This window comes from Bos javanicus, chromosome 11 (genome assembly GCF_032452875.1).
Source record: "Bos javanicus breed banteng chromosome 11, ARS-OSU_banteng_1.0, whole genome shotgun sequence".
In the NCBI taxonomy this organism is placed as follows: Eukaryota; Metazoa; Chordata; class Mammalia; order Artiodactyla; family Bovidae; genus Bos; species Bos javanicus.
In genome coordinates this window covers 13,045,499-13,066,996 of record NC_083878.1, presented here as the reverse complement: position 1 = coordinate 13,066,996, position 21,498 = coordinate 13,045,499, and the positions used below count along the sequence as shown (strand labels likewise).

The 21,498-nt window shown below is 51.3% G+C and overlaps 1 protein-coding gene across 21 annotated transcripts in view; it reads left to right on the top strand.

Annotated features, from left to right (window-relative positions):
• Positions 1-21,498, top strand: part of DYSF (dysferlin) — a 223,156-nt gene that overhangs the window by 200,097 nt on the left and 1,561 nt on the right. For all 21 annotated transcript variants that reach the window (XM_061431947.1, XM_061431954.1, XM_061431964.1 and 18 more), the window contains 10 exons: positions 469-639; positions 1,252-1,394; positions 3,414-3,553; positions 4,772-4,860; positions 5,100-5,195; positions 5,609-5,750; positions 9,636-9,735; positions 15,772-15,950; positions 17,577-17,686; positions 19,081-19,228. In XM_061431947.1, coding sequence (XP_061287931.1) covers positions 469-639; positions 1,252-1,394; positions 3,414-3,553; positions 4,772-4,860; positions 5,100-5,195; positions 5,609-5,750; positions 9,636-9,735; positions 15,772-15,950; positions 17,577-17,686; positions 19,081-19,228 — 1,318 coding nt within the window. The remainder of the gene's footprint in view (positions 1-468; positions 640-1,251; positions 1,395-3,413; positions 3,554-4,771; positions 4,861-5,099; positions 5,196-5,608; positions 5,751-9,635; positions 9,736-15,771; positions 15,951-17,576; positions 17,687-19,080; positions 19,229-21,498) is intronic.

Sequence of the window (21,498 nt, the reverse complement as noted above, 5' to 3'; positions counted from 1 at the left end):
ACACGGGCTTAGTTGCTCCACCACATGTGGGATCTTAGTTCCCTAACCAGGGATGGAAGTTGAGTCCTTTGCATTGCAAGGTGGATTCTTAACCACTGAACCACCAGGAAAGTCCCTGGAAACTTCATTTTTAACCTTGTGAATGAACCCAGTTCATTCGTCCATTCTGTGGTCCATCAGGCAGGCATCTACTGATTATTTGAGAAAACCATACGCACACACACACACACACACACACACTGAGACAAGCCCCACGTCGGGAGTGCTGTGGGTGGTGTGCTGCAAGAGCGGTGGAAGGTCTCAGGAGGGTGGACTGCAGGCCAGTCCTGCAAGAGGAGGACGCCAGTCCTGCAAGAGGAGGACGCCTTTCCAGCCTGTGCGCCAGCCTGGCCACGCCCTCGAGGTCCTGCTGTGTCCAGTGACCTCTGGGAGCTGGTATTGTCAGGACAACCCCCTCCTTCCTCGCAGGATGTTCGAGCTGACCTGCACTCTGCCTCTGGAGAAGGACCTGAAGGTCACCCTCTATGACTATGACCTCCTCTCCAAGGATGAAAAGATTGGGGAGACGGTCATTGACCTGGAGAACAGGCTGCTGTCTAAGTTCGGGGCCCGCTGTGGACTCCCCCAGACCTACTGCGTGTAAGTGCACGGTGCCGGTTACTTCTCTGACTGTGGGCTGAGCACTGACTGTGTGCCGGCCTGATCCTAGCCCGGCACAGACGCTTTCTCAGTCAGTCAGCCCAGGTCTCATCCCCACTCCGTAGATATGGACACTGAGGCCCAGGTTTTTAAGTGGTGGGGTTAGGATTTGAAGCTGCTTATCTGACTCTAAGAACCCAACTTTTCATCATGTCGTTACAATTCTCCTGAAGGCACCATCGAGGTGCCTGGAGAGGGGACGGAGAAGGGAAGCAGACAGTGGGATAGGTCACAGAGTCTGGCTGGGCCCTACAGTCCTCACTCACTTCCTGCCAACTTGGGTCTTGTCTGGGTCTGATTCTCTAAATCTGAAAATTGGAAACCTTTCAGTTCCAATCCCATGCAAGTGTAAAGGAGTCTTTTGGTCTCTGGGCCTCAGTCTTTCTGTGTGTGAAATGGGCTCCCCAGTCATGATGAACAATCACATAGGGTGCCCATGGTCACAGAGAAGGGTGGCTGATGCCATGTTTGTGGGCACATAGGCCACTGTACGCCCCTCTGCCCCGTCAGTGTCCTGGAGCGTCTCATGTCTGTGTTTTGCTTGGGCCTCAGCTCTGGACCCAACCAGTGGAGGGATCAGCTCCGCCCCTCCCAGCTCCTCCACCTGTTCTGCCAGCAGCACCGAGTCAAGGCCCCCGTGTACCGGACGGACCGCGTGGTGTTTCAGGATAAAGAATACACTGTCGAAGAAATAGGTGCGCTCTCCCTCCAACGCCCTCTGTCTTATGGGTCCTCTCCTGTCGTAAAGGGGCTTGGACATACCCACTGGACAAGACCACCCCGCCCCCCGCACAGTGTGGTCTGGGGTCTCTCCAGGGCAGCACAGATGGACTCAACTTGCCCTTGGTGTTCTTGGGACCAGTACTTACCTGGAACACCACTGTGAAGATTAGAGGTCAAAGTTGGGGCCAGGGTTGGGGGTGCATCAGAGTTCAGCCTACGGCCAGGTTGGGGCCTGTCTGAGGGGAAGATGAGCGGGGAGCCTGAAGCCAGGGTCAGGGTCATGGTTGGGATTGGGCTGCTTCTGGCTTTGGGTGGTCAGACTGGTCAGAGATTGGGTACGGCCCACCACTGAGAAGGTTTTCTGCTTGAATCACGCTAGTATGCCACTTTGACCTTGGCAGTGCCTTCTGAGCCCCTAGCCACAGCTCCTGCACCTGGTGCATCCAGAGGGTGGCAGGAAGCCCTGTAGCCCTCGTCTTGCCTGACGCTTTGGGTCTGTCTAATGCTCATGCCTAGGGTGCCGCCGTGTGCTCCCTGCGTGTCTGAGATGCTCACAGGCCTGCACGGCCCACCCGGAGCAGCTCAGACTCCCCGGAGGTGTTTACAGGCCCAGCTGGCCCCTCGCCTCCTGCTGGTTTCAGCGATGTTTGATGTCAGAGCTGGTGGTGAGGTTGTAAAAGGGGAAGGAGGCTTTGGCTCCCCTATCCCCAGCCCACCCCTCTTCTGTTTCTCTGGTTCTCCAAGGTCATGGCTGAGTCAGGCTCCTTTCCATTAGGCCCTGACCCCACCCCCGTTCTCTTTTCCTGTAGAACTCGCATCTGTTTTAGGGGTGGTCTCATTTCCTTCTGCTAGTCTGTGAGCAGCTTAAGCACAGGGACCAGGGCTCATGGTCATAAATTCATGGGAAAAGAAAGCCAGAAAGCCAGAATTCTGCCTGTTTTTGCAGATGAGGCTGTTCAGACCAAGAGGGGTTGACAACCTGCCCAAAGTCACCCAGCCCTTTAGAGGCAGAACCAGGTTCCCGACCCAGTGGTCCTCCTGCAATGCTAGGCTGCTTCCTTAGTGGCACCTATTAAAGTGGGTAGGGCGGGTTTGACGGATGAACGCGCGTGTGTGTGTACACGGTGTTAGAATCTGTGCTGGTGAACATGGGCACACCTGAGTGCACATACCTGTGTGTGTACATGTGTATAGACACAGGTGGACCCTCCTACTCCCAGTCAGGTCTCTGTCATGGGAGCTCCAAGTTCATGTTGCTGGCTGATCAGCCAGCCTTCTCAGGGTTAGAAACACCCCATCCACAGTACCAGTTCGTGACCCACCCCCTGACAGGTAGAGCTACACGTGGAAGCATGCAGGGGAGGGCGGGTATTCACGCCCAGTTACACACCTTTCCTAGTGAGGGTGTGATCTCAGCCACCCCCTGCCCAGGTGTGACTGCCTGCTGCTTCATGTCTATCACCTGTGAAATGGGGCTAATAATAGCACTTGCCTGTTAGGGTTACTTTGAGGATCAAACCTTTAATATCTATGAAGAACAGTACCTGGCTCTTGATTTAAATGTGTTCTCTGTTATTGCTAATGTTTTAGCTACTGCTACTAATCAAAGAGATTGCATGAACCAGAGAATAGTACTGAGAGCGCTTAGATGCTTTATCTGGCAGAAGAACTTGTAGAGCCTCAGAGCTGAGAGCAGTCTGGAAGGGCTTCCTGGAAGTGGTGGGCTTTGGAGGGTAGGGAGAATTTATAAGAAGAAGAGCTTACAGAAGGTGCTTGGAAGAGGTGATGGCAATGGGGAATCTGAATTTTAAGCCCGGAGCCTGTGGACAGGGAGATTCCCGCTACAGAGAGTGAGACATGAGGGCCAGAAGTGTGTGTCTGGGTTTAGGGTGAGGCTGTGGGGTTAGTGGCTTCCCAAGGCCCCCAGGCACCCCTGCCATCTCCTGCTCACTCAGTCCTGGCAGTGTTTTTCATCTTCTTCCTGGGGTTAGAGGCTGGCAGGGTCCCGAACCCACACCTGGGCCCAGTGGAGGAGCGTCTGGCCTTGCACGTCCTCCAGCAGCAGGGGCTGATCCCTGAGCACGTGGAGTCCCGGCCTCTCTACAGCCCCCTGCAGCCGGACATCGAGCAGGTAGGACCTCCACCCACAGCCTCAGAGCCCCTGACCCTCAGCTACCCTGCCCCAAGGACAGCATGGATACCTCAGAAGCACAGTGGAGACCTCAGGATTTGGCTAACCCCTCCTTGCCATGTTTTTCTGATCTGAGTAGTTACCACTGACCACTGTTGGCTTATGAGAGAGCCCCCTTGAGCCTAGCCTTTCTGGGCTACCTGTGGACCTTGGGGCCTGGGGAATGAGCTGCCTCCTCCACCCGCATGTAGGCCGAACCTCTGACTGCCCATGAGTCATTCTGAAGCCTCAGTGTTTCAGCCTGGCCTCAGGGTGTCCTCCCCTACCATCAGTCAGTGACACCCCAGAAGGCTGGCCCTGTGCTGGGCTTGTAGGGAGTTCAGATAGGTCGACCCTATGACAGAGAGGCAGAGCAGCCACCAGGAAGGTCAGGGGAGTCCTCCCAGGAAGAGAGAGGGTGAGCAGAGGGACAGAAGACCTGGGCTGACACAGGAAGGCTTCCTGGAGGGAGTGAGCTCAGGTCTGGGGAAGGAAGAAGAGGAGGGAAGGGCTTACAGGCAGAGATGGGGTGATGCAGCCATGCAGGCGCCTTTGTGCACAGCAGAGAACATCCTCTCTGTTCTTTGGAGCTGAGTCCTCCTTCCCTTGGTGGCATGGCTACCAGCTCCCCAGAGTGGCACTTCAGGTATTGAAATGTCATCTCTTTCATGCTCACGTGAACAGAAGTTAGGTCAGTCCCTTCTCCTCCTCCTGTAAGATGGGGCCAGAGGTAACAGTTGCTTGCAAAGAGGGCACGAGCTGAAGGGTGGCAGGTAGAATGGTTTCCTGTCTGGAAACCCTCTGAGCCCCTATGACCAAACCACACTCTCTGACCCTCTACAACTGTGCCCACCATCCCAAGGTTGGAGTGCCCCCTACTCCTTCCCACCTGGCAGCGTGAGACCCAGCAAACATCACCATCCCTGGGGAGCTTCCCTGACCCCGACCCCTGACCCCCAGGCACTCCCCAAGTCCCTGCCGCTGGGGGGTGGGCTCAACCCTGTTGTTGGCCCTGTAGTCCCGCTGAAGGCACCTCCCCTGCTGGATGCTGAGCCTCGCCATGCAGGCCTGAGTCTCCTCTGTCCTGTGCTCCAAGTATCCAGTGCAGAGCAGGTGGTTGGGAGATGTTGGTTGAGTGAAAAGGCTGGTGAGAGAGCAGGGTCGTGTCTCCCTCCCCAGGGGAAGCTGCAGATGTGGGTCGACCTGTTTCCGAAGGCCCTGGGGCGGCCGGGACCTCCCTTCAACATCACCCCACGGAGAGCCAGAAGGTGACTGATGTGGCCTGGGCTCGGGGCTGAGCAGGGTGGGGGGTGGTTGCTGTGGGTGGGACCAGGAGGTGGTTCTTGGGCCGGGCTTTTGGCCACTCAGGCACCACTCCTGTTTGACTTTGACCAAGTGTCCAGCCAGGCAAGCAGCAGTCTTGGGTGAGCGGACTTCTTGGCTTCTTGGTCAAGGACTGCCCACCCTTGGTGGGAATCCGTGTGGATTTGAGTCATTTTCTCTACAGGTTTTTCCTGCGTTGTATTATCTGGAACACCAAGGATGTGATCCTGGATGACCTCAGCATCACGGGGGAGAAGATGAGCGACATTTATGTGAAAGGGTGGGAGGTCACCCTTCTTTCTACCCGTCCCAGCTCCAGGGTGTTTCCTCTGCCCCCACGAGGGTGCTGATCAGTCAGGAAAGGGGGTGCTCTGGTGTAGGGAAGGGGGAGAACAAGAAAGCAAGGACGGTCTTATGGGAGTGTCTCTGCCTATGGGGAGTTGAGCCCCACCAGATGTCTTCTTCCATGCTAATATTTGGGATGACCTTATAAGGTTTGAGGATGCTGCTCAAGAGAGAAATTAGAATATTGTGAAATTTATGGCACATTTGGTATACTGTGGAGATTTCTTGGGGTTTATTTTTCCTCTATCATTTACCAAGTTCAATGACCTTCTTAATTCCTTAAGCTGAGGATGCATATTGTGGTAGAAACCTCAATTAGCTACATTCTCTCAAATGTGTTATTTCTAGTTGGATGGTTGGCTTTGAAGAACACAAGCAAAAGACAGATGTACATTATCGGTCCCTGGGAGGTGAAGGCAACTTTAACTGGAGGTTCGTCTTCCCTTTTGACTACCTGCCAGCTGAGCAGGTCTGCACCGTCTCCAAGAAGGTGAGTGTCCTTCCTGTCCCCAGTGGTGCTGGTCCCAGGGCTGCAGCTGTCAGCCTGCTCGCACCGCCCGTTGTAGCGTGTCACTGTTATATTCTCAGCCTGTCCCACCGCTGCTGGAACCACATCTGCCACCATGGCGTGACGACCACTACTGCCCCATCACCACCACCATGTCCTTCGTGCCCGCTCCTCCTTCCTCTTCTGCCACCTTTGCCATCTTCAGCATTGCTGCCACTCCAGCCCTCAAGGCCCCCACTGTTATGTGTAACTAAGTTCAAATCCTAACAATTCAACTAGCAGGGAGGGCCTTGGTGTCAGAGTGGGGAGGACATTGTAGGGAAACTCAGCAAGGTCATCAGAGGGTGGGTGGGGGGTACCCCCTAAGGCAGGGTGGCCCCAGAGGGCTGGGCTGGCCTGAGGTCAGCTTGTTGATGGGGTCAGATGCTGCTTAGCCAAGTTTCCACTGCTCCCTCCTTTCTCCCATTTCTGTGCCTGAGGCCTGGGCCGCCATCCAGGCTGGTCTCTCTCAGGCCTGGGGAGGTCCGCCCGGTGCATCAGCTGGGGTCAGGGGGCTTCTCCAGAGCTCTCAGCTCTTTGTAGGTCCACATCTCTTAGTTTAGGCCTCGTCTGGGCCGTAAACTCTTTCTTCCTGAAACAGGTGGGTCCTGAGGCAAGTGGTGGCCCTGAGCCAGGCCTGAGGGAACAGCTCCCAGAGCATGGTGAGGAGGATGCCACAGGCAGTGGCTGCCCGGAGGCGGTGGGCATCTCTGCTGGAGCCTCTAACCACGCCTCCCTCCTAAATCTGTTTCGCCTGGAGGTGCTCTCCTGCTTGATTGACCGGGTGAATGCCTGTCTGGACTTGAGATTCTGAGGGTCCCACTTCCTTCCAGAGGTGGTGCCCGGCTTCTTCTTGTCACAGAGGCAAACTCCTGTGACTCCTCTTTCTGTCCTGAGTGGCTGTGTGGCTTAAGGAAGGGAAATATGTAGCATACCTCGGCCGCCATGACCCCTTCCCAACCCAACACACAGCACTGCACTTCAGAGAAACCGGAATGTTCCGGTGAACATTCTGAAACCATCAAGCAAAAGAAATAAGGGCTAAATAAGGCTAAATGAATTCTTTCACCTGGGGATTGCTGCCGAGTGCCTACTAGAAAGCAGAGAGTGGCAAGCCCTGGAGGCTGTACGGTCAAGGAAAGCCAAGCCTGTTTGTAGGTTTCATCCTGTTTGCCTTTGCTCAGTGCGTTTTCCCGACAGAGCAAATGCTGCATCTGTTGGGGGCGAGCTCCAAGTCCAACAAACAGCGCCTGTCCTTGCTGTGGACAGAGAGGGTGGGGAATGGGCCCTCTATAGGGCAAGCTATGGCTGGGGAACCGAGGCTGTGAGATGCCGATCGGCCTGCTCACAGGGAAGGCCGGACCACCTCTCTGTTGTGACGGGTGGAGATGGGGGCAAGGAGTTGTAGGAAGCAGAGGCTTCTGCTTTTTCTGCAAAGTAGAAAAAGAGAGAATCTCCTGGTGTTGTGGCAGGTGACTGAGACAAATGAAAAAGGCTGGAAGCGGCTATTACACTGAGAGAGGGAGAGAAAGGGAAGAGAGAGATCTACTAGGTGCTACCCAGCAGTTCTGAGAGCCCAGTGGGGGTTGCTGATAAAGAGTTTGAGGTGGCCCCATTCTGGCAACAATGGGCTTTCATTTCTGCCCTTTAGTCGCAAGCAGGGAAGAGGGAGTCTGAGTCACAGTGGAGCTCCAGAGGAAGAGAAGGGCTGAGGGAAGGGACTGGTTGGCCCGATGCCCTGCAGGCTGGGTTGGTATTGAGAGAATGAGAAGGCCAGGAGGGCTGCTAAGTGGTGAGGAGGGAGAGAGGTCTGGGGAGGCCCACGGCGGGTGGGGAAGGCTGAGGGACTCCCACCTGCGTGGTGCCAGGCTCTGGAGAGGGCAGCTGGAGTGAGGGGTGGCAGAGGTCAGAAGAGGAGATTGGAAACAGGCAAGGGGTTCTGCAGTCAACCAGGAAAGGGAGGGAGGAGCTGGCTTGACCCTAGAGGGCCAGAGGGTCCCTCTGGGAGAAAAGACCCTGGGAAGCAGGAGAGACATGCCCGCAGTGGGGCCCCAATTAGCTGGTCTGGGCTAGGGGACTGAGTCTGCTGGGGGGTTACTACAGGGGCACTGCACAGCCTCTGGGTGTCCTGGTCCTGCTGCAGAGCCAGCCCTCTGCTGAGGGGTTCAGGGCCTCTGGCAGGCAGGCCCTCCAGGGACCCCATTAACCAGACGAGACTGTCATAAAGTACAAGGTCTCCTTTCATCCGGCGGCTTTGAACCACCGCTGGTTGCCCCGGCCGGCTCCCCACCTGGAGCCCAGCACATCCACCGGGGCCTGCCTGCGCGTCAGGCACCCACCCTGCAAATAAACAGCTAGTAAAAGGGCCCAGACTGGGAGCATAATGAGTGCCCGGGACCTGGGGGGGCCATTCCCCAGGCTGGAGCCCCAGCCCAGCTGCTCCCACCAGGGGCCGTTTGAACCTCTGGCTCATTACTGAGCCCATAAACCGGGCCGGCCAGAGGCATGGGGGAGGCTGGCGGCCTGTGCAGGCGGGCCTGTGGAGCTGGCCGTAAAAGCCCCGCCAGAGGAGGGAGGCACCTGCAGGAGGGCTGGGGCCCAGAGCGGGGGAGGCACCAGACGGGGGCTGGGGTGAGGGGCCAGGTGGGGACTTGAGCCCCTTCCCCAGCCCGCCAGCAGTCCAGGCTGCACCCAGCTGCTTCACGAGGTGATGGTTCCTCAGGGGGCACTGGTGCGGGAGCTCTGTGGGGTCCGTGTGATCTGGAGTGGCCACCAAGGCTGTATGTATAGGGCACCCAGACCCAGACAAACCCTGGGTGGTCAGCAGCGCTCCCCGACTCCTGTGGAGTCTGTGCCCTTGAGATTGGGTCCCAACCCCTGCTGTGACCTGGCACCCATCAGCGGGATGTGGTCAGATTGTTTCCTCTCCTTGCTACTCTCTCGGGTAAAGCTACAGAGGACAGAGAACAGGTGTGAGCAGGAAGGCCCCAGGGACAGTCCTTTGGGTTGAGTGTGACTGGGCCCAGAGATGGATCCAGGCCTCAGGGGGCCCAGGGCCCACACTCAGCTGCTCCCCGAGGCCTCTGTGGAGAGAAGGCCCAGACAATGCTAGTCCAGGCTGATTGGCCTGAGGGAGGGGGAGGCGGGGGAGTAATGGGCTGGTGACCTTCCTAGCACTGGGGGCTTTTGATCTGCCCTGGGGTAAGATCTTGGAGATGAAGGTGGGCTCCTCAGTGCCAGTTCCTTTGCAACAGTGTGTTGGGGGGAGCCCTCCAGGTTCCCAGCCAGTCCACCCTGTTCCCAAGATCACACTGGTAGAACACGAGTAAGAGGTGAGAGTGGAACCCCAGAACCTGACTGCCTGGGTTGGAATCCAGCTTACCACTCCCTAACTGGGTGACTTGGATAAATTACTTGCTGTGATTTCCTCAGCTGTAAGGATAGTATCTCTCTCATAGGTCATTGGAAGGATAAATGATTTTATAGTGGAAAGGGGCTGGTGTATAAGAAATGCAATATTAATGTTTTTATTAGCTGTCAGAGCCTAGGCAAATTATTTACTTCTCCAAGCCTTTGTTTCATCATCTGTAAGACAGGAATGAAAACCTTGACTCATGGAATTGTGAGCATTAAAGGAACTACCTTACATCAAGTGAACACTGCCCTCTGGGGTCTCAGCAGTCTTCTTGCCAGGACCTGGCTCTGGCAAGTCCCTCAGGGATGTCTCCCTATACTGCCTCCTCCAGGCAGTCCTCCAGGCAGGAAGGGACCTCTGCCCTTCTCTAATCCTGTTCCCCTGCTTCCTTCTCTGCTTCTCCTCTGGGCCAGGATGCATTCTGGAGGCTGGACAAGACGGAGAGCAAGATCCCTGCACGAGTGGTATTCCAGATCTGGGACAACGACAAGTTCTCCTTCGATGACTTTCTGGGTGAGCACCATTTCCAGTCTACTATTCTGCCTGTCAGCGTGTCCCAGAGTCCCTGCTGAGCACGTGTGTGTCTCTCGGGCCTTTTGGCAGGGCTGGCAGGAGGATCAGGGAGCTCACAGTCTCTGGTCCCTGGTGCTGAGTGAGGCTGGTGACACAGAGCAGCGCCGCAGGGATCAGGGTGGCCTGCCGGCAGAGGTGGCCTTGAACGGTGGGCCGTGGTGGGAGGTGGGACCCGAGGAAGGAAGAGAGGGGAGCACCAGGTGAAGACATGCAGGCAGGGGCTGGCTGTCACTAGCTGTCTGGCCCCTGGAAAGTTGCGCTGCATCCATACAATGGGGTGTTATTCAGCCACGAGAGAAGTGAAATCCTGACTCATGGTGCACCATGCATGAACCTTGAAAACATACCAAGTAAAGAAGTCAGACACAAAAGGACAAATATTGTATGGCTCCTTCATAGGAAATGTCCACAATACGTAATCCACAGGGACAGAAAGTGGTCACCGGGGACTGGGAACAGAGGTGGGCACGATGTGTCTCTTAGGGATGATGAAAATATTCTGAAATTAGATCGTGGTCGCGCAACTCTGGGAATATACTAGAAGCCACTGAGTTGTACACTTTAAAATGGTTACAACGGTGCATTTTATTATGCGAATTTCACCTCAGTAAAATAGCGTGTGAAAAAGGCCTTCCAGGAGGTAAGGAGTCCTGGGTTCTGGTTCCGCTTTGCCACCTAGGAGCAGGGCAGGCTTGGATGAATCACTGGAACCCTCCTTAGGTGACTCTTGATTGCAGGATTAGCCGAGCTCTTGGCCCTCCCTGCCCTGCCCCACCACAAAGGACATTCTGACAAGCAGCCCCAGCAGGAATGGGGAAGAGGGCTTCCAGCCCGTCAGGCTGCTCTTCACCCCACGTCCCCCCACACCCAGGCTGGTCCCCTGCACTTGGAGGACTGAGGACTGCTCCATGACATCACTGTAAAAGATTCAGGGTGTTAGCATCACAGCACCAAGTTGGACTTTTGTTCTTTTACTTATTACATAATTCCTGTAGCCACATTAGAAACTGGAGATAAGCAATGCCTCCCTTTCCTATTTTATTATAATCTCACTGCTGCTGCTGCTAAGCCACTTCAGTCGTGTCCTACTCTGTGCGACCCCATAGGCGGCAGCCCACCAGGCTCCGCCGTCCCTGGGATTCTCCAGGCAGGAACACTGGATTGGGTTGCCATTTCCTTCTCCAATGCATGAAAGTGAAAAGTAATAATCTCACTACCCAGAGATAACCTCCACTAATACTTTGGGGTATGTTACTTCTTATACAAGCAAATACGTGTTATATGCATATTCTTCCAAAACATTTTTTTAAATTATTTATTATGTATTTTACTTTTTGGCTGCACTGGGTCTTTGTTGCTGCATGGGCTTTCTCTAGCTGTGAGGAGGGGGGGCTACTCTTTGTTGTGGCTTCTCATGGACTTCTCTTTGCAATGGCTTCTCTTTTTGTGGAGCCCTGGCTCTAGGACGCGTGGGCTTCAATGGTTGTGACCCACGCAGCTTACTTAGTTGTTCTGCTGCAAGTGGGGTCTACGTGGACCAGGGATCAAACCTGTGTCCTCTGCATTGGCAGGTGGCTTCTTAACCACTGGACTGCCGGGGAAGCCCTATATGTGTCTTTTATACATACATATATATATATACACTGTATGTATGGCATAGAGATAGCAAAATGAGTTTATGTGACATACTATTTTAGATCTGGATTTTGTGGGAAACAATACATTGAGAATGTTCCTACTGTCAGGAGTTATCCATCTCCATTTGCATCTGCATCATGGTACTTAACGTCCACCTGATGACCCCTTGCACAGATGGATCCTCTCCTGTCTCACTAATCCCGCTTCGGTGCACTCTCAGCTCATTTCCAGGCTTTCCTGTGTGACTGACAGCCTAGGCTTACATCTTTGGACCATTTGTGCATATCTTCCCTAAATTTCCCTGGTGGCTCAGACGGTAAAGCATCTGTCTACGATGTGGGAGACCAGGGTTCGATCCCTGGGTTGGGAAGATCCCTTGGAGAAGGAAATGGCAATCCACTCCAGTACTATTGCCTGGAAAATCCCATGGACAGAGGAGCCTGGTAGGCTACAGTCCATGGGGTCGGAAAGAGTTGGACACGACTGAGCGACTTTACATTCCCTAAATTTTAAGGAGCAGGTTTTTAGTCTTAGAGTGGTTTTTGAAATGTTTTGTTCAATTGCCCTCTAGATAGATTTTACATTTTTATTTTATCATCTGTTCTCTATTTGCCCAAGGGCACTATTTTCCTTAAACTTTTGCTAAAAGTGTTATCTTTTTTTTAAAAAAGCTGCCAATATGACGCCTCATTTTTATCTTTCTTTGCATTTCTTCTTTACTTGTAAGGTAGAGCTTTAAAAACATGTTTATTATCTATAGTGTTGTTATTTTCTTTTTCATGGTTTTGGGATATTCCTCTTTTATTATTGATTTTCAGAGCTTTTTATATAGTAAGGACACATTACAAATAATTTTGCCATTTTCAATTGCTTTTTAATTTTTTATAGACCCTCTTTTGCTTGCAGACTAAAAATTTTTTTTAGTATCCATCTATCATTCTTGCCTTTACGGGATGAGACTTTAGAAAACCATTCTTAAAAAAAAAAAAGAAAACCATTCTTTTTTCTCATTTTATTTTTTAATTAATTAATTTATTTTAATTGGAGGCTAATTACTTTACAGTATTGTGCTGGTTTTTGCCATACATCAACATGAATCAGCCATCAGTTCAGTTCAGTTCAGTTCAGTCGCTCAGTCGTGTCCGACTCTTTGCGACCTCGTGAATTGCAGCACACCAGGCCTCCGTGTCCATCACCAACTCCCAGAGTTCACTCAAACTCACGTCCATTGAGTTGGTGATGCCATCCAGCCATCTCATCCTCTGTCGTCCCCTTATCCTCCTGCCCCCAATCTCTCCCAGCATCAGGGTCTTTTCCAATGAGTCAACTCTTCGCATGAGGTGGCCAAAGTATTGGAGTTTCAGCTTTAGCATTCCTTCCAAAGAACACCCAGGACTGATCTCCTTTAGAATGGACTGGTTGGATCTCCTTGCAGTCCAAGGGACTCTCAAGAGTCTTCTCCAACACCACAGTTCAAAAGCATCAATTCTTCGGCGCTCAGCTTTCTTCACAGTTCAACTCTCATATCCATACATGACCACTGGAAAAACCAAAGCCTTGACTAGATGGACCTTTGTTGGCAAAGTAATGTCTCTGCTTTTTAATATGCTATCTAGGTTGGTCATAACTTTCCTTCCAAGGAGTAAGGAAATTTCATGGCTGCAATCACCATCTGAAGTGATTTTGGAGCCCCAGAAATAAAGTCTGACACTGTTTCTACTGTTTCCCATCTATTTGCCATGAAGTGATGGGACCAGATGCCTTGATCTTAGTTTTGTGAACGTTGAGCTTTAAGCCAACTTTTTCACTCTCCTCTTTCACTTTCATCAAGAGGCTCTTTAGTTCCTCTTCACTTTCTGCCATAAGGGTGGTGTCATCTGCATATCTAAGGTGATTGATATTTCTCCCGGCAATCTTGATTCCAGCTTGTGCTTCTTCCAGCCCATCGTTTCTCATAGTGTACCCTGCATAGAAGTTAAATAAGTAGGGTGACAATATAGAGCCTTGATGCACTCCTTTTCCTATTTGGAAGCAGTCTGTTGTTCCATGTCCAGTTCTAACTGTTGCTTCCTGACCTGCATATAAGTTTCTCAAGAGGCAGGTCATAGATGTACATAGAAAACCAATTTTAATAAGACAAACAAAAACTGCATTCTAGTGAATGAAAAAATGGTGTTCAGTATAAAATTAAATGGGATCATTTTGTGTTTTTAAAAATAAAGACACTAAAACTACTTTTAAACTCCACAGATTGCTTTTAATTTGATGTTTGTGATTTAATTTAATTTGATCTATTGTAAAAGGATCAGCACAATAAACTGCATAGCTAATTTTTTTTTCTTGTGAAGAGGAATTTTAAGATCTACTCTTTTAGCAGCTTACAGCATTATTAAGCCATTTCCTTTTCCCTCTTCATAATGTATTTTCTAATTACATAGTTTGTTTCTTTTGAATAGTTATTGCTTTTATTTTAAAAGTAATAGTTAAGAGCTAGAAATTTTGCCATCAAGAAATAATCCTGTGTTTCCTTATAGTCTTTATGATATACTATCTATGTGTGTATACATAGTTTACTTTATGTTGATATATTATATATGCACTGTGCTATATATATGTTACATATATATATATATAAACCTTATGTAGATATACTATATTCGGAGAAGGCAATGGCAACCCACTCTGGTACTCTTGCCTGGAAAATCCCATGGACGGAGGAACCTGGTAGGCTGCAGTCCGTGGGGTCACTAAGAGTTGGACACGGCTGAGCAACTTCACTTTCACTTTTCACTTTCATGCATTGGAGAAGGAAATGGCAACCCACTCCAGTGTTCTTGCCTGGAGAATCCCAGGGACGGGGAGCCTGGTGGGCTGCCGTCTATGGGGTCGCACAGAGTCGGACATGACTGAAGTGACTTAGCAGCATCAGCAGATATACTATATATGTGTATATATGTATATATAATATATAGTATATATGTAGATATATATGATATATGTGGGCTTCCTTGGTAGCTCAGATGGTAAAGAATCTGTCTGCAATGCAGGAGACCTGGGTTTGATACCTGAATCAGGAAGACCCTGGAGAAGGGAATGGCAACCCACTCCAGTATTCTTGCCTGGAGAATTCCATGGACAGAGCAGCCTGGTGGATACAATCCATGGGGTCGCAAAGAATCAGACACAACTGAGCAACTAACACACACATATATATAGATATACGTATAGAGTATACATACTATATATAATATATATGGGTTATGTAGCTACATGGTTTATGTAGATATCCTGTATACAGTTTAATATATAATATATATTAATATAATTTATATATAGATTTAATGTAATATTTAATATATTAAACTATATATATGATTTAATGCCCTATATTATATTGAGACCATATTTAAAATGAGAAATAAACATTCATCTGTAGTTGAGGGATGGAGAGATGTGTAGATGGGTACATAGATTAGTGTTGATATAGAGTTGAACAATTGTTGGAGGGAATAATAACCTGATTAATGGAGATATAGTGCTCAGCAAATGTTAGCTATTGAGGGATATAGATAGTTAAAGCAGATAGCTGCATGGAAGGATAAATGGAGGAAGGGAAAGAAAAAAAAAACTACAATAATAGATGCAGTCACCGAATACTTGCAGTAACTGAGCATTCCACACTGAAAAATAGTCTAATCTCCTTTGTGTGGTATTCAAAAATTTCTTTAATATGGCCTCAGTAAATGTCTTTTAGATTTATCTCTCTCACTTAATCCCTTCAGTAACCTGTGCTCCAATCCCACTGATTTCATCATGTTGTTGGAATTGGATTAGGTGAAACCACATGAAATTACTGTTTTTATACATCAAAGATAATTGAATATCAGAATTTTCATGTGGCTTAACCCAAAAGCTGGATCTGTTCTGGGAGAGGAGGGATAAAATAGATGAGCAGATGAAGCAGTATGGAAAGATAGCTGTGTGGATAACTAGGTGGGCAGATGAACAAACTACAATGAGATAACATTTGTACCTATATCAAAGCAAGAACAAAAATAAAAAATGGGAAATCACAAATGTTGGAGAGGATGTGGAGAAATTGGAACACTCGTATACTAAGTAAGTATAGTAAGATGAATAATTGAGCAGTTGGGAAGCTCTGTTAAGGGCGATTCAATAAGGGCAGATTAGTGGGCATATGGATGCGTGAACAGATGGAAGGGAAGCTGAACAGATGGAATGAGAGGTGATGGATGGAGAGTGGAGTTTGAGCCACAGGGTGGTCCTAGGCTGGCAGTGACTGAGAAAGCCTGGTTAAAGCACCCTTCTTTGCCACAGGCTCTCTGCAGCTGGACCTTAACCACATGCCCAAGCCCGCCAAGACAGCTGAGAAGTGCTCTGCGGACCAGCTGGAAGACACCTTCCACCCAGAGCGGTTTGTGTCTCTTTTTGAACAGAAAACAGTGAAGGGCTGGTGGCCCTGTGTGGCAGAAGAGGGTGAGAAGAAGATACTGGCGGTAAGTCAGCTCCATCTGGCCGGTGGAGACATGGGAGTTGCTCCTCCATAGAAATCACAGGCGCAGGCGTGTTCCTCTCCCTATCTCCTGCCCTCCTTGTCTGTTTTCCAAGACCTGTCCCTCTCCCTTGCCACTTTCCAGCCTTCCTGTCCTTGAGGGTTGTATCCCAGCGAAGCCTATTTAAATCAAAGGTGCCTTAATCTCTGTGGATCCTGTTTAATTTATACTCTGCTCTTTGGCCTTAACAGTAATCTGTGTCCTGGGTTCCCCTTTGGCTAGACTTCTGGAAGAGGACAGGCATCATGCCGCTCCCATTTAAGCAGGACCCTACAAGGGACCATCCTTGAGGGACTATTCCCTCTGCCCAGAGGTCTGTCCAGGGGTGTGACTGGGGACCATGAGGAACTGTCCTGCCTCTGCAGGGGAAGTGAATGACAGTTTATTATTGTCCCTCAGTATCCACGGGGGGTTCGTTCCAGGAGCCCCGTGGACATCAAAATCCATGGATGGTCAAGTCTCATAGTTGGCCCTCCATGGTTGGTGGAATCTGTGGATTGAAACCTGCAAATGAGTGCTGACTGTATATTTATTGAAATAATATGTGTATAGGTGGATCTGCATGGTTAAAACCTATATGGTTCAAGGGTCAGTTGTACCTGGAAACAGCAAGCAGCCAGCCAACCCCTCAGGTGGCCCTTGAAATAAAATATCCATGTTGTGTAACAAATTATAACAATTAATAAGAAACACTAATGTCTCAAAAGAAAAATGAGTGTGGTGCATGCATAGATAATACACAAAGAAGTAGAGTGGCCATTAAAATTTAAGAAAGTTCATTTCCCCTAGGAATTACATAAAGGAATATTTTAAAATGTGAAAACATCTTTAATGTATTATAGTAGAATGTTTTAAAAACAGAAATGCTCATTGCTAGCAAGGATGCAGAGAGACTCCCCCCTCATTTATTTTTGCCCGGCAGGCTAATGATTTTACATTTGGGGAAACAATTTAGTAATATATAACCTGAAACTTAGCAATATTTATTCCCTTTGAAATTTTTTATCCCACTTCTAAAATCTTTCCCAAAGAAATAACCTCATTAAATTAAAGCTTTACGGTTCTAGGGTGTTGGTTGCATCATTTTTTTTTTTTTACAACAACAAAGAGTTGGAAACAACTTAAATGAACCAAAATAACTAGTTTACTAAATCAATTATGGTCAGCCATTGCATAGAATGTTTTATAGCATTAAAAGCAAACTTTAAAAGAGTATATAATTATATAATAATAAAATATATTATTTTAAGTGAAAGAAACAAGCTATAGAACTAAATCTACACAGTATGGTATTTCATATACTTGCAGAGAAAAATAAGTCTGATGGATAAAATAAAAAGATAAATGTGAATTATCTTTACATAGGGAAAGTATGAGTGTCCTTTCTTTATACGTGTCTGTAGTTCCTACATATTCTGCTAGGAACGGGTACTTTTATGATCAGATCACCCTGTTATCACTTTTCAAAAACATCATAAAGTGACCTTGACCTCTGTCCTGGCCTGGCTCCTCTCCAAGCCACAGTGCAGAGCCTTTGTGTCCCTGACCAGGTCCCCCTTGTCCCCACAGGGCAAGCTGGAGATGACCTTGGAGATTGTAACAGAGAGTGAGCATGAGGAGCGGCCAGCCGGCCACGGCCGGGATGAACCTAACATGAACCCCAAGCTCGAGGACCCAAGGTTGGTGCCCAGCCCCTGACCGCTGATGGCCAAGGGGACTGGGAGGTGCGGCCGCAGTAGAGGAGGCACCTGCTGCATAGCCACACAGAGGTCCCGAGGCCCAGAGAAGGGTGTGACTCATCCCAGGGTACACCTTGGTAGGGAGCAGGTGACCGACATCCTTCCAGGACAGGCTGGGCTCATCAGTTCTTTCCAGAAGCCGGCACTGTTGAGCAACTGGGGGTTGTAGGCCAAGCGTGCTGTCATATGGCTTGTGTGTGTTGAGTCCTGGACCCTTCCCTGCTGGGCCATCTTAGCATCCTCACTTTACAAATGAGAAAACAGTCACAGCAAAATTAAATAAGGTCATTCCAAGGAAAGTGGTGAAACAAATTCTCACACCTGGGCTGATTGGCTCTGGAGCCTGACCCAAGGTCTTTGCCCTGAACGAGCTGCTTTTGTGGCTCTCTTGTGGTGTCAATGTGCCTTTCAAAAGGTCTTTCAGTTTTCCCACGTGTGAAATGGGGGCCTAGCCTCTGCCTCCCCTACCTCCCAGATAAGGGATATAAGCCAATCCAGTGGACATAGAAGGCTTGAAGACAGTTATTGGAGCCTGAAAGACGGCTGTTGGTGGCAGGGGTGTGTGTGAGTGATCGGGCTGTGTTTGCTGGGTCCTTTCCCACGGCCTGCTGAACTCAAGTCACACTTAGCACAGACAGCCCACTTTGTCACAGAGCTGTCCTGACTGCCACAGGCTGGCCGAGCAGCAGGAGGTACCCCTACCCAAGGGTGCTGGGATCTGGGTGGAAAGATGAGGGAGACCCAGGAGAACCAGCGGCATGCAAGTGAATGTCAGAATGTCCATTACCGAGACACAAAACCTGCCTGCTCTTTGAACTGTGAGACTGGTCTAGGGGAAGGATCTGCGGTTCTTGGTTGTGAGAGACAATCACCTTTCTGGGTTCAGTTCTAGCCATCCTTCCCTGACCGTGGACCAGCCATATGCATCTAGGCCCGTAGCTGAGCTTATCTGGAGCTCGTGGGCCGTAGCTCAGCGAAAGTGGAGCCCCTCGAAGCTTTGTCCAGTCCCCAGGTCTCTAGTCTGTGACAAGTCCTGGGTCAGGAAGGGGAGAGCGGCAGGGAAGGTGACCTGGACAGGGTGGCTGATAACTGGGTCCCTGAGGGTGTGCAGGGCTTGATGGTGTCAAGAAGAGAAGCGGGGTGCCAGCGGGGCTCATGCTGTAGCCAAGGCCGGGAGGAGAAGGGGATGCAGATGCAAAGGGACAGGGCCCGGGGGCTGGAGGCTGGGGGGTCTGGGGGCCTGGCTGGGGAGGGCCAGGGTGATTTGGGGGCAGGGCTCCCAGGGAGAAGCACTGGTGGGGGTGCCCTGCTGACCTCTGGGATCTCCCTTGTAGGCGGCCTGACACCTCCTTCCTCTGGTTCACCTCCCCGTACAAGACCATGAAGTTCATCCTGTGGCGGCGGTTCCGCTGTGCCATCATCTTCTTCCTCATTCTCTTCATCTTCCTGCTCTTCTTGGGCATCTTTGTCTACTCCTTCCCGGTAAGCTGGCCCGAGGTGGGAGGCAGAGACCCTGTCTCAGGGGAGCTCCTGGTCTGATGCGGGAGGTACAGCTCTTGGCCTCCAGCAGCCCCTGGTCTCAGAGGAGCCTGTCATTGTCCTCCAGTGTACTGGGTGTCTGATGGAGAGGCAGCCTCTGTCCTTGGGGAGTCTGTAGCCTGAGGAAGGGGACACAGGCCCTACTCTGGGGGTCCCCAGTCTGGTAGGAGACCCGTGGGGAGTTCTGAGTTCTTGCCCTTAATGGGGAGACACAGTGTGCTCAGCAAGCCCCTGACGGGCTGTGTAATCAAGAAGGTGAGGCCCTTGGGCAGGCGTGGGTGGGAGAACCTTCTTGAAAGAGGGTGTGCAGCTTGGTCAGGAAGGGAAGGGGAGGTGTAGATGGCGGAGAAGAGGGGAAGGCCCTGTGTCTGTGAGGACAGCACCTGCTGAGGGACTGGAGAGGGGCTTAGGGTCCACCCGGGGACCTGAGCGTGTGCCTGTTTTCTGCAGTGGGGTGGCCTGGGCCGGGGGGTGAGTGAGGATGGGGTGCGCCAGGAGCCTCTCCCCGGTGCAGTGAACACTGGGCCCCTTTCCCTGCTGAGTGCCTGACAAGCCAGCTGATGCCTGACAGAGAGCGACCAGGGCTGCTCCGCGGGCCCCTCCCAAAAGAGAATCTGGAGCTGTCTCCCTTGCCCAGGCTCCCTGGGTCCTCACGGCAGCACCTGAGTGTCTCTAGAACCTCAGACCTTGAAGGGATCACAGGTTCTCAGGCTGATACCTGAGTTTCAATCTCTTCTAAATTTTTAAAACTTTTTAATATGAAAATTTCAAATCCATGTACAAGTAGAGGAACGGTGTGATCAACTCCACGTCACCCTGACTTGAATGGAAAGAAACAGACACCGAGAGAGGGGAGGAACCAGCTCAGGGCTGCAGGGCAGTCTGTGTACAGCTCCCAGGCTGGGGTTCCAGCCACAGCCCTGGTCAGCACCAGGCCGCCGGCCACGTGCACGGTCCCCACAGCGGGCAGTGGAATTACTCACCTGTGAGCTCTTTGCTCTATGAGTCCTCCAGGAGAAGGAGGGGTCCCAAGCGCCTCTCCCAGTATAGCTGGCGAGGCCTGGTACCAGCAGAGAGCCTCCTGAGGAAGACAGTTAAAACGGCAGAGCATCCCCTTCAGGCCCTGATACCATGAACTGTGGGGGTAGCAGAGGGGAGCTCTGGTTCAGACACCCAGGCCCTGGCACCCTCTGGGCCCTGAGTCACAAAGGAGGGTCTAGAGCCGGGGTGGCCATGGGTCAGGCTGAGGGCCAGGCCCTTTGAGCGGGCTGAGACTGTTCTAAGTCTTAGTGAGAAGACCTACATTGACCAGATAGGCCTGAGGCTCAGGGGTGGGTAAGGTTGTGGGGGTCAGGCTTGTTTGGTTTGGGTGCCCTCTTAGTGAAAGAAGACAAATTACAACTGTTAATACAGGGTTAGCTACTGGGCCCTGGAAGAGAGCAAGTGGTGCCTAGAGCTTAGCTGCCCTGGCAGTGACCTGGGCTCAGGGGTCAGGCCCAGGACTCCACCTCCATGTCTCTTCCCCTGGGGCAGGCCCAGGTGGTCCGTTGGGGAGGCACAGTGCCCCTCGCCTGGCCTGTCCTCAGGCTCACCTCCTCTCATGTTGTTTATGCCCAGCCACCATTCAGTTCAGGCAAAGACTGTGTCCGGGAACCAAGGGTGAGTTCTGTGGGTGATGGGGGGGTGGTGAGGCTGGTGCTCCGGTGAGCTGGCGGTCCACGAGGAGACACAGTGATGCCAGGACCACGGGGAGAACAGGGCACAGCCTAGTGCTCCACGGTGAGGCCGTGCCAGGGAGTGCGGGCAATGAGCTGGCACATCCCCACGCTCCTGAGCAGGTGGTCTGAGAAGCGAGCACCAGGGAGAATTGTAGAGCCCCGGCCCGCTCCAGGCCTGCTGGGGAGAATCTGCCTCAAACATTCTGGTTTGAGCATCACTGTTGTGTGAGATGGAGCTCCATGTGGAGTCATGAGCTGGTAGCTGCTTTTGGCTCTTCCAGGGACTCCCCAAGTGACCTCGGCCGGGACCCCCATAGACATGAGGCAGGGCTGGGCTGGGTCAGCACTGACCTGCTGTGACTAGCACTTTGTGGAGGGGAGCTGTGTGGGGAGGGGGCTGCATGTCAAGCCAGCCTTCTGCTGAAGAGCCAAGGGGAGGGCAGGGCCGGGCCCCAAGTAAAATGCCCATCTCCTCGCTATGCCTGGGCCTGCCCC